Consider the following 11,749-nt stretch of genomic DNA (forward strand, 5'->3'; position numbering starts at 1 on the left):
TTATACATAGATATTAAAAATTTATGTATAGTTTTGTAAAGAGAGTCGATCTTCGCACCTCTTTCTTGGCCAGCACACCTTTATTTATTTCTGACCATTAGATTGAATAAACTAACCGTTTATTTTTGTCGAAGGCCATATTTCCGACCAATTATTTGATCACATGGTATGACATAGAATGCACCTTTAAACATTTTAGATTTTGATGTTACTTGAAAATTCTCTTTCCGAAACAATTCTGAACTGCAAAGCGGCCAAACAGATAATCTACACCACGGGCAAAAATGAGCGATCTTAAGCTAACAAGGCTCCCGCTTTGCGAAGATCAAGGGGAACGTTTATAGTACGCAATCTTGCCCTTGCTTTGCAAGGAAGTTATTTCCACGACCTGAACCTATGACCTTTGGACTACAAAGGAACAACTTGTTTGTCGGGCCAAGGTTCGCCCTCTACATCATAAGCAAGTACTATTATAATATTTAGATTTCAGAAAATATTATCTAACACAGAGATTAGTGTTCTGATTTACACGATTAAAGAATAAATGTATTTTCTTCAAAAAGATAAATGTACTAAAAAAATAAAGAAGGAAGAAAACATTAGACACTTGTTGGCTAATCTTTAGTATTTTGACCTCCTTATTACTAACCCATAAACAAGAAGCTTTTGTTGAATGGCGTCCTCCACAAGGAATTTAAACGGTCGGTTTCCGACTATTTCTGTACTTGGAATTTTAACGGTCGGTTTCCGACTATTTCTGTACTTTCAGTTCACTTGGAAAAAAACTTCCATACATCTCTATCAGCCATCTCCTTCACTAGATGGGCTCCGAAAATGCCTTCTTCATCAACCAGGTTTCTGAGATGCCGAGCTCCGCTGTTGAAGCCAACGTAGTTCTTTTTTGTAGCCAAGTACAGCACTCCATACGGGGGCCTCAAACACTGATCATTTCAAAGCAAAAGTAAAACATTGTAAATAGTTTGTTCGTACAAGAAATTGGAAGAATCCATAACAAACATGTTGCTTCAATGTCTTCACGTAAAATGTAGAGAGGGGCAAAGAAACTGACCTTTTTTATGAGCGCATAAAGTTTCTTCAACGAGGTCAAAGAATATGGGATCTCTGTCAGCAAGATAATATCATATCCGCCTCCTTGTTCTGTCTCGCTAGCCCTCTCCCATGCCCGGCTTCCTGAAAGCTTCCTCGATCGCCTTGAGGAGGATTCTCGTGCCAAGATGCTACCGTCTTGGCTGCTACATCCATCCATAAAATCCTCCTCAGAGAAGCTGAGATTCATTCCTGTTGATGCTTCACCGTCATTCCTTACAATAGACAAGACTGTGGGAAGTTCTTCCCAGTCACCAGCATAAAAGTGCACCGACTGGGTCACAGTTTGTCTTGATGGAGTCAGAGGGCTTTCTGTCTGTCGGCTCTGCCTGTCTCGAGCCTGTTCAAGATTGGCTAGGACATTTGGTATAGTTGTGCATCTAATGGTTTCTGCATTCAGGTCTTGAAAGTGCACCGTGGAAGCTCCCTATGAAGAAATGAGTCAGATTAGACAAACATTATAAATCAACTTCTTCAAATATGTTCCGAAGCCTAGAGAAACCCCTGCATTTTTTTATTTTATTTTTATCATTTACCGAATTGTTTTCACCCGTTATTTCATTTTCTTTTGGTTTGATTGTTTCACGTATTTGGCTGGGACTTTATTAGACCTTGAATGGAGCTGCTACAAAGACATGTGCACTCATGCTTTATCCCATTGACATCGAAATTAACATAAACCCTATCTTGGGAAATTTTAATCACCAACATTTCACGTGAGGAAAATGGATAACATACTTGCTACTGGAAATGTAATGTCATCAAACAAAATGTGAAGCGATTTTCTTCTCAAAGCACCTTACTTGAAAAAACTTGGACATTGGTTATTTAAAGAAAAAAAGAATGATATCGACATAGGGTGAAATCGAAAGAAAATGGGACAAAAAGAGCCACAACCATCACAATAACATACCTTTAGGCATGCAAAAATCCCCGGTAGGCCATAGCTGCAACCCAACTGCAAGAATCAGCAGGTAAAAAGATTAAGCCACTAATCAATTTGTAACCAATTAATAAAAGGAAGTTTAACAGAAATAGAGTACAGAACACATTTAAACACATTTAGTTGCTTGTCTGGATCTGTATTATTTAACCAAGAAAAACCAATTTAGAGAACAATTCGACGAACATAATTAGATGTAGCACTGTTTAAGATGTGCTCTTTTGTAGAGAACAAATTACAAAACTTTCAAGCAACCGAAAAAACATGAGAGAAAATGATTATTCCAAATAACCACTATTATAAAACTGTCATTTTTAATATCTAATAAACCTTCACGACAAATAGTCACCGACTGAAATTTAAGGATATATCAAGAGATATAAAGTTATAATCAAGGCATACGGAGCAAAAAGTTTAAAAGTCAAGAATAAGTAAAAAGAAAACTGAACTGATGCACAAAAGAGCAAGATATACTACCTCAAGCACCCTTTTTCCTCGAAAGCTCAGTTGCCCATCTCGAATATCATGTTTAAGGCCATTAACAAGCTCAATGGAGCTATCCCAAGATTTCAGATGCCCTACACAGTAAATGAATGTCCAGTTTTAATCTCAGATAAAGCAAGTAGATAATTCTTAAGATCGAAGGAGACTGATAATGTAGCTATATCATATGACGACAGCCAAATTTGAATTGAAAGCTTTTCACTGTATTGGAATGCAATGTCCGGTGTCCATACCATCTGGTTTTATGGATATCATCTCTGAACCATTGAAGCCGATGATATCAGAAACACTAACTCTTCCCTATTAAAGATTGAGAAAGCCATCAATCAACTTTTCAACAATGATAATGCAAATGCTCCATGAATTGTCCACTATGCTGCTTTTTCATGACAATTAGTCCATCTAGTCATTAATATGTCCAATAAGGTATTACAAGCTAAATTCCACAAGCCATATAATTTAACATTCATCTATTAAAAAAGCAGGCAGCAGGAAAAAATCAAAGGGATTGAGCACCAAAATAAAAGAGACTTCTAGAAGAGACAAGGAAAATGTTGCGACTTTCCATAGCAAAAGGTTTACTTGGAAACAGATGTGTCTAATCAGGCTAGTTAATTTATAATCAATTTCAGTCTGCAACGAATCTTCCATAAACTAATGACTTAAAGACGCTTTTCAACCAAGCCAAGGTATAAAGGCCAGAACAAATAGGAGAAGAACGACATACCTTGAAGACATTGAGTCCTTGCAAGTCAATATTCTCACCAGCATACTTGTATGGGTGAGCTGTCTGCAGTATATAAAGGGAACAATGTCACAATACATTTATAACTTGTTGGCCCCCTCTCTTCCAACAAAAGTTTGAGCGTAACAAACCCTTAATTTTTCAGACCGAACAAAAACTAACGATAAAGTTTATATTTCTTGGGTTATACATGTAGAATTAAGATCATAAATGGTTGAAGGGGTCGATAGGATTATACCTTCGAAGGGATAATCTCAACAGCTGGTGAAGGGAGGTGCGAATCCCTCTCCGAAATAGAGGACACGCTATGACTTCCTTTGTCTTGAGGCACCAAGCCGGGCAAACATTGTGCAAGCAATGATGGTGCACGCATTGTACCCGGATATCCGGAACAAAGGTTTGGAAACAAAACCTTGCAATTACCAACACATTAAATTAGTCCATGAAGCATTCCTCAATGAATCAGTAGAAAACCAATTCTTTCATTCAGGCCCTTCCCTTCCCTCTTTCTTGTTCAACTAATCCCACCCACTTAACAACATTAATAATTGATCGGATCCGCTAACCTAACACAATGTCATAAACTTGCATTCACTAACCAAAAATTAAATTACCAAAAAAAAAGTAGAAAATCAAATAATCTCACAATTTCAGCGATTATTTTTGAAAAATCCCAAATAAAGAGTAGCAATTAAAAATTAAAATGATAATTTTACAATTTGCAGAAAATCAAATTAAGCCAAACCCATATCACCAATTACACCAAAAATTAAAAGAAAAACAAGATTGAATTAGAGAAATTAGAGAAAAATACATAAACAACTACCTGTATTTGTCTACAGAGTGTCAAATTATGAATTTCTTAGCAAAAAATTTCAGCACGAGAATCTGAGTCCGAGGAATACCCTTTATAAATCGCAGTCCGGAAGATCAGAATCGCTCTGCAATTTCAGCGAAACAGAGGTGGCGGTGGCTCTGATCAAAGTCAAAAAGCCCAATACCAACAGCTTCTGCAGAGATGGAGGAAAAGCAAGGAAGCTTCGGTTTCAGACCCCAACTGTAAAATAAACCGAATTCCCGAAACTGCCACTGAAAGTCGACTGTAATTGGCGGGGATGACACTGTGACTATGGCGTTAATCCCGTGTCACTTTTGCAAATAAAAGAGAGTTGCAGGGTAAATATGGAAGTCAAGTCCTCATAGAATTTGGAGAAAGTAATTATACTTGCGGGATCTTTAAGATCTGTAAATCATGTCCGTTTATTATAAATCGTACGATTAGAAATCATTTTAAATATTTTTATTTAAATTTAAACACAAATAATACTTAATAATAATTGATCGCATAATATACGATAAACGGATTTCCAAATTCTTAAAATCCTCATCAAAAATACGAAGAGGATCCCGTTGGGAGTTAAAAAAACAAAAGGGATAGGGAGCCGCGGATTTGGTCAGTTTTGTCGTGTTTGATTCCCCCCGTGTAGAACGGAGTTTTGGTCAACTGGGGCCACATGGTTGACGCGTGTACGTGGTAGGTGATAGAAAATTGTTCCTCATGTGATGAATACGCTAGTGTTTGGTTGCTAGGTAAGATCTAGGATTAGGTGAAAGATTAGGACGGGGATTGACTTTGAATAACAATAGAATGAGTTGCGAACTTTGCAAGCAATTATCTAACGAGAGATTCTTTCATGTCATCGATCGTCTGTAGTTTTCTAACAAATAATAATTATTTATTAAATGGTAACGTTATTTGTATTTAGACTAGGTTATATGAGAAAATCTCTCATTCTCAACTCGTCACCTTAGGGCTAATATTCTAATCAACTCAGGTGCAAGAGGCAGCTGCATGTACGAATCCGAGTGGTCCTGGGACCACTACAAAATTTGAAGAAGCATCTGTGAGGACCTCTGAGGACCACCCAACGGTCTAAGCAGGTAGTGGAAGAGAGAAGATCACTATGGTTGTGTAGATGACCACCATGGCTTTGTTATTCTTGCACTTTGGTTCCAATGAAGGAGAAAGATTTTCTCTCTGTTTTTCACTTGACCAACTCCTCATTTATTTTAATTATTTTCCAATCAGGTAGTGATACCTAGTATTTTAATTAATAAAAAGACGATGTATTAATCAACCAATATTTTTATACAATATGTTTGACACCGTTATTTATTTTAAAGTTCACTCTAAATTCATACGACATTTGAAGTACTACGATCTCATAATCACTTGAACTTTCATCTTGTAAATAGACACTTCTTTATATGATAAATAATAAATTAACTTAAATCCGTCTGGTCTGCCTAGACCCCCGTCTAAGCGTTAGGCCAAAGCATGCCGTCCGACTAGAGCCTGGTGCCTAGCGTACATTGATTATGTCCACCCAATGTTAAAATTCTAGATCCGCCATTGTGTGCTACTACTACTAAGTAGGAAATAATGATAATTATACGGAACTACACAATTGATTGTCTAGCCATAGATATAGTCATATAGATATTCAATACCCTTTACACTCAATGGATAATTATACGGAACTACACAAATTATAACCAGTATGTCTATTTGGCTATGAAATTCATGGTAATTGTTACGAGAAGCAATCTACTAAACTCAACATGTCAGTCAATTTAGTTCTTCACACAAACAATGGTCAGTCATTTGATAACAATAACGCACAATAATAGTTACTCAACATGGAAAATAACTGAGATTAATATAAAATAACGAGAATTAAATGTTCATGATAAGAGTTCCCTAACTCTAGCAAAAGGATTTAGTTCATGATTGAACTAATGACAAACATGGATGAATTTGATGACATGGAAGAAATCTTGAACTCCAACTTTGTATGTGAGCGTGTGCATACACTGGGAAGCCTGCAGCCTCCTCTTCTGATGTCTATGCTTTTTATATGTGCTGTCTTTTTTCTTTAAATCCCCCTCCTCTTCTTAACGAATCCACATGCCAATGGTATTCCATATTCCATCCCTTGTAAAAAGAGAGCAGCTTCAATTAAATGGGCAGCTCATTGACGCTATTTGAACGAATTTTTAATGCCCAAATTCAAGCACACATAGCAGCAACCCATTTCGTTCTTTCTTTGTACTTTTTTGGTATTTTCTCTAAAAAATCTACAATTATCTCCAAACTATGATTTCTATAAAATTCACACAAAACACATTGAACTTACAAATTTAATTATAAAATCATGACTAAATAATAAGTAAAAGAGGTATAAAAAATGCATATAATAACAACCTAACAAATTTCATTCGATTGGAGTCTCGGTAACGATCATTGTCACATTTTTTTTAAGGATAAAATAAAATTTCATTCATAAATAACCAAGTCATACAACGACACGCATATGGAAACACTGTCACATCAAGATAACACACAATAAAGGCCAAGACAACCGCCAACTGCCGGAAACAAAAATAAAAACGAAAATTAAACAAGAGCGGAGGCAACATGAAGACAGCCTACCACGACGAGCAATCGCAGAAGAATTGAACTCTGAAATTTTTTATGTACAGCAAAGCCGGCAGGTACAAGAAGTCAAGGCGATGGCGGTGAAGAAGAAAATATATAATTTAAACATAGAAAATATATAATTTAACTATGGGGTGTAATGAAATGTAAGTTGGTTAACTCAACCAAAATGCTGCTCTTAAGCAAAACATGCAAACTCACTGAGACCAGTACGCTAATTAAGTCCCGGGCAAGAATTAATCAAAATTTCTATATAACTAATAGAAACAGAAAACCAACTAAAGGGGGAGGGAGATTCGAACTCAGGATGTCGTTCAACATTGAGAAGGTATCACTAGACTAAGCGCTTATTGGGATTGAAATTTTATACTTTACACTTGCAGAACCTGCAGTATATTCAATTTTATTACTACTCTTGATTGAAACTGAAATATTATGTTTAATTTTATCAAACAAAAACTTTTAAGATTATCCGTATATGCACTATACAATCTACAATTTACCATTGGGTTGTTTTATTAACACCCCATGTATTGTTGAATACACCTCACACCTACTTTTTCAATCAAAATTTATCTTAGTACACCCCACAGGAACCGGATCCCCTCCTGAGCATGGGGATCAGAGCTTGCTGAGCAGCTCATCTGGGCCTTGACATTTGATCGAACGGCTGTAATTATTATAACTTTTAAAGGGACTTTTTGTTTGTAGCCGTTGGATCAAATTTCAAGGGCCCAAAGGGGCTGCTCAGGAGGCTCCGGTCCCCATGCTCAGGAGGGGATCCGGTTCCCCCTCCATATACTTTCCTATACTACCCTTACACCCCAAACTTTCTACATACACCCCACACTTTTCACATACATTCAACATTCTCTCATTGTTCATTCTCATCACACCTCCAAATTTCAAGACTCTAGCTAAATATGTAAATGCTAATTATAAGGTCGACTACATGACATTCGGTTGTTGGTTTATTTTACTGGTAGAGCACAAATTCAGAATTTGTATCCTTCTCTGTTACTCCTCTAGAGTCAATCTCACAAAATTTTGACCCAAAAAAGAATGATAGGACATGGGAGCATTTTTTTTTTCAAAATTATAATGGGAAGATTATATATATAATGGGTTCAATTATTTTTAATGTACAAAACTTAAAAGATATATGAGTGATTTAGTAATATATATATTTATATGGCGTGTGTTCAGAAGATGTAGTTGGCGTGGTCATATTGAAGACTAATAATATTAAAAAATTCCAAGCATCAACTCCACGCTTAACGGGAAGACTAGACCGACCGGGTCAGTCAACGCTGGCACCATACAGCTCTTGATTGAGTTGAAAATCCTTTTAGAAATTCCAAAGTTGTTACTAGCTCGGCTATTTATTTGTGACGCATACAAACTGGCGAAAAAACATATCATACTGCAACTCAAAACCATGACATTTCTTTATATGCTCCTGCTGCTGTCCGCATTGCCACTGATCAAACCGACATCAATATCTCCAAGAAAACAAGCAGAATCGCTCGTCAAATGGAAGGACAGCTTTTCTTCTTCACCATCATCATCATTATCATCGCCACCTTCGTTACTCGATTCATGGTCCCTCACCAACCTCAACAGCCTCTGCAACTGGACTGCCATTTCCTGCTCCAAAACCAGAACAGTCTCCAAAATAGACCTCTCCAATATGCAAATTTTCGGATCACTGTCCCTTTTCGACTTTTGCTCATTTCCAAATCTCACCCACTTCAATCTAAGTGTCAACTATTTCAAAGGGCCTATACCGTATGCCGTTGGAAATCTCTCCACGCTCACATCTTTGGACTTGGGCAACAACTTTTTTGATCATCAAATTCCATCTGAGATTGGCCAGGTAACAGAGCTTCAGTATCTAAATCTCCGCGACAACAAGCTCTCTGGTACCATCCCTCATCAACTGAGCAATCTCCAAAAGGTACGGTACATGGACCTTGGATTAAACTATTTTATCTATGCTGATCAAGATTGGTCAGAATTTGCAGGCATGCCCTCATTGACCTACCTTGCTATGTCTATGCAAGGTGATCTTTCAGAATTCCCAGAATTTATATCTCAATGCTGGAACTTGACGTTCCTCGACTTGTCTCAAAATAAATTGAATGGCCAAATTCCACCTTCGATAGGCCAACTCAGGGAGCTCCAGTACCTTGATCTTTCATACAACTCCTTAAACTCTTCTATCCCCTCTGAGCTCGGTCTTTGTACAAACCTCACCCACTTGTTCCTGGCTTTCAATGAACTCAACGGGGAACTGCCTCTGTCCTTGTCCAATCTGAACAACCTTGTCAAATTGGGTTTAGCTAATAACCATATCTCTGGCACGATTCCGGACAATATAGGCTTGATTTCTGGTCTTCAAAGTATTGACCTGAGAAGGAATAATCTGGAAGGGAAAATTCCATCCTCTGTAGGCCAAATCAGGGAGCTCCAGTACCTTGATTTTTCATACAACTCCTTAAACTCATCAATCCCTCTCTCTATAGGCCAACTCAGGAAGCTCCAGTACCTTGATCTTTCATACAACTCCTTAAACTCTTCTATCCCTTCTGAGCTCGGTCTTTGTACAAACCTTACCCACTTGTTCATGGCTTTCAATAAACTCAACGGGGAACTGCCTCTGTCCTTGTCTAATCTGAACAACCTCGTCGAATTGAGTTTAGCTTATAACCGATTTTCAGGCACGATTCCGGACAATATAGGTTTGATTTCTGGTCTTCGAAGTATTGACATGAGAATGAATCATCTAGAAGGGAAAATTCCATCCTCTGTAGGCCAAATCAGGGAGCTCCAGTACCTTAATCTTTCATACAACTCCTTAAACTCATCAATCCCTTCTGAACTTGGCCTTCGTACAAACCTCACCTACTTGTCCTTGTCTTCCAATAAACTCAATGGGGAACTGCCTCTGTCCTTGTCCAATCTGAGCAACCTCGTTGAATTGGGTTTAGATAATAATCTATTTACTGGTCAAATCCATCCTTCTCTGGTCTCCAATTGGATTAATATGGAATCTTTGCAACTTCAGTCCAATGAACTCAGTGGGGAGATTCCGACGGAAGTTGGAAATATGAGCTTTCTGTTGACGCTCAATCTAAGAAGGAACCACTTGACAGGAGTGATCCCTCAGATTCTAGGCAATTTATCTCAACTTGACCAGCTCGATTTGTCACACAACCATCTTTCAGGGCAAATCCCATCATTTGTCAACAAGATTTTTCTTCGTGATGTTAATTTTTCTTACAACAACTTGACTGGCCGAATCCCATGCGTTTTCCAATGGGCACCAGAAAATGCTTTTGTTGGAAACTCTGGGTTGCATGGGTATGTAGACTCGTGTGTAGACAGTATAACCCCTCGGCCCAACGTACCCCCTCGGCACAACAGAAATTTTAAAAAGGATAACAAAAGAGTTCTAATTGGTATCCTTGTGCCTGTTTGTGGTTTATTAATGGTTACAACTGTCATTGGTCTTATGTTCCGTAAAAAATCCAGTCTCGTTTTGAACAAAGTCAACACTTCTGAAAACTTTGAGAGTTTGGAGTCAATGATATTGCAAGAGGAAGTAAAGTTTACGTTTGCGGAAGTTGTGAAGGCTGTAGATGACTTTCATGAGAAGTACTGCATTGGGGCAGGAGGGTTTGGAAGGGTTTACAAGGCAGAGTTGCAATCAGGCCAAGTTGTTGCAGTTAAAAGGCTTAACATGTCAGACTCTAATGATATTCCAGCAATCAATCTCCATAGCTTTCAGAATGAAATCCGAACTTTGACAAGCATCCGGCACCGGAACATCATAAGGCTCTATGGCTTCTGTTCAAGGAGGGGTTGCATATTCTTGCTTTATGAATACTTAGAGAGAGGAAGCCTGGGAAAAGCTTTGTATGGAGTTGAAGGTGTTAATGAACTCGTTTGGGCAACTAGAGTCAAAATTGTGCAAGGACTTGCTCATGCACTTTCTTACTTGCACCATGATTGCTCTCCACCAATTGTGCACCGTGACATAAACGTCAACAATGTATTGCTTGAGTCTGATTTCGAGGTTCGTCTCTCAGATTTCGGAATAGCCAGGTTATTGAGTACTGATTCATCCAACTGGACAGATATCGCTGGTTCATTTGGCTACATAGCACCAGGTAATGTAAACTTAATTTGTACATTTATGGTTCATCTTTTTGCTTATTGGGATATGTTTTAAGGTAGCCAATTTTGTTTTTATTGATGTGCAGAGCTTGCATACACTATGCGAGTCACGGATAAATGTGATGTATATAGCTTTGGAGTGGTGGCGCTTGAAGTCATGATGGGAAGGCACCCAGGAGATATGCTAGAGTCCCAGCTACAAGAATCATCAAAATCAAGGAGGGACAATGTAGAATTGCTCCTAAAAGATTTGTTAGACCAAAGGTTGGAACCGCCAACCAATGAATCTGCAAAGGCAGTGGTGCTTGTAGTGACAATGGCCTTGGCCTGTATACGAATGCGTCCTGCGTCCAGACCCACGATGTTATTTGTGGCACAAAAACTCTCAGCTCAAACCCTGCCTTGTCTTCTCGAACCATTTGGTATGTTGACAATCAACAAGCTAATGGCACTATAAAAAATAAAACAAAAAAAAAGAAGACAAGGACAAATAGCTCAAACTTCCCTTTTGTATTCCTGCCACACACAATTCCATCTAATTTCTCATGTAATACATCTTCAATACCGTAATTACTCATCTGTATTATTTGTCGAATGTGGATTAATGTGTGATGAATTTTCTTAATCGTAATTGCATTAAACCGATACTCCATAATGTGTCAAAATAACTCCACAATTAAAAAAAAAAACTTGAATTATGGATTTGTGTCCTTCCTCTAGTTCAAAGAGCTACCCTCAAAAATTGAACCTGCATGGATCATTTTCGCCATGG

General features: G+C 37.9%; 2 protein-coding genes across 4 annotated transcripts; one reads left to right on the forward strand and one right to left on the reverse strand.

Moving 5' to 3' along the window:
• Positions 1 to 459: 459 nt before the first annotated feature.
• Positions 460 to 4,378, reverse strand: LOC137722790 (S-adenosyl-L-methionine-dependent methyltransferases superfamily protein). Of its 2 annotated transcripts, XM_088692316.1 has the most exons (9): positions 4,205 to 4,342; positions 3,538 to 3,711; positions 3,282 to 3,344; positions 2,788 to 2,854; positions 2,528 to 2,628; positions 2,021 to 2,065; positions 1,070 to 1,534; positions 728 to 941; positions 608 to 689 (listed from the first exon to the last, which is right to left on the reverse strand). In XM_088692316.1, exons 2-8 carry the CDS (start codon positions 3,670 to 3,672, stop codon positions 771 to 773), a joined length of 1,047 nt encoding a protein of 348 aa, XP_088548442.1. In that variant the 5' UTR covers positions 3,673 to 3,711; positions 4,205 to 4,342; the 3' UTR covers positions 608 to 689; positions 728 to 770. The 2 variants fall into 2 exon arrangements, with proteins under 2 accessions (XP_068317981.2, XP_088548442.1); XM_068461880.2 differs by having other exon boundaries at positions 460 to 941; positions 4,126 to 4,378.
• A 3,784-nt stretch (positions 4,379 to 8,162) lies between these two features.
• LOC137723484 (uncharacterized) lies at positions 8,163 to 11,602 on the forward strand. Of its 2 annotated transcripts, XM_088692318.1 has the most exons (3): positions 8,163 to 9,811; positions 9,887 to 10,970; positions 11,064 to 11,602. In XM_088692318.1, exons 1-3 carry the CDS (start codon positions 8,237 to 8,239, stop codon positions 11,432 to 11,434), a joined length of 3,030 nt encoding a protein of 1,009 aa, XP_088548444.1. In that variant the 5' UTR covers positions 8,163 to 8,236; the 3' UTR covers positions 11,435 to 11,602. The 2 variants fall into 2 exon arrangements, with proteins under 2 accessions (XP_088548444.1, XP_088548443.1); XM_088692317.1 differs by having other exon boundaries at positions 8,164 to 10,970.
• Positions 11,603 to 11,749: the final 147 nt, after the last annotated feature.

Source organism: Pyrus communis, chromosome 4 (genome assembly GCF_041283825.1).
Source record: "Pyrus communis isolate YQ-2024b chromosome 4, ASM4128382v1, whole genome shotgun sequence".
In the NCBI taxonomy this organism is placed as follows: domain Eukaryota; kingdom Viridiplantae; phylum Streptophyta; class Magnoliopsida; order Rosales; family Rosaceae; genus Pyrus; species Pyrus communis.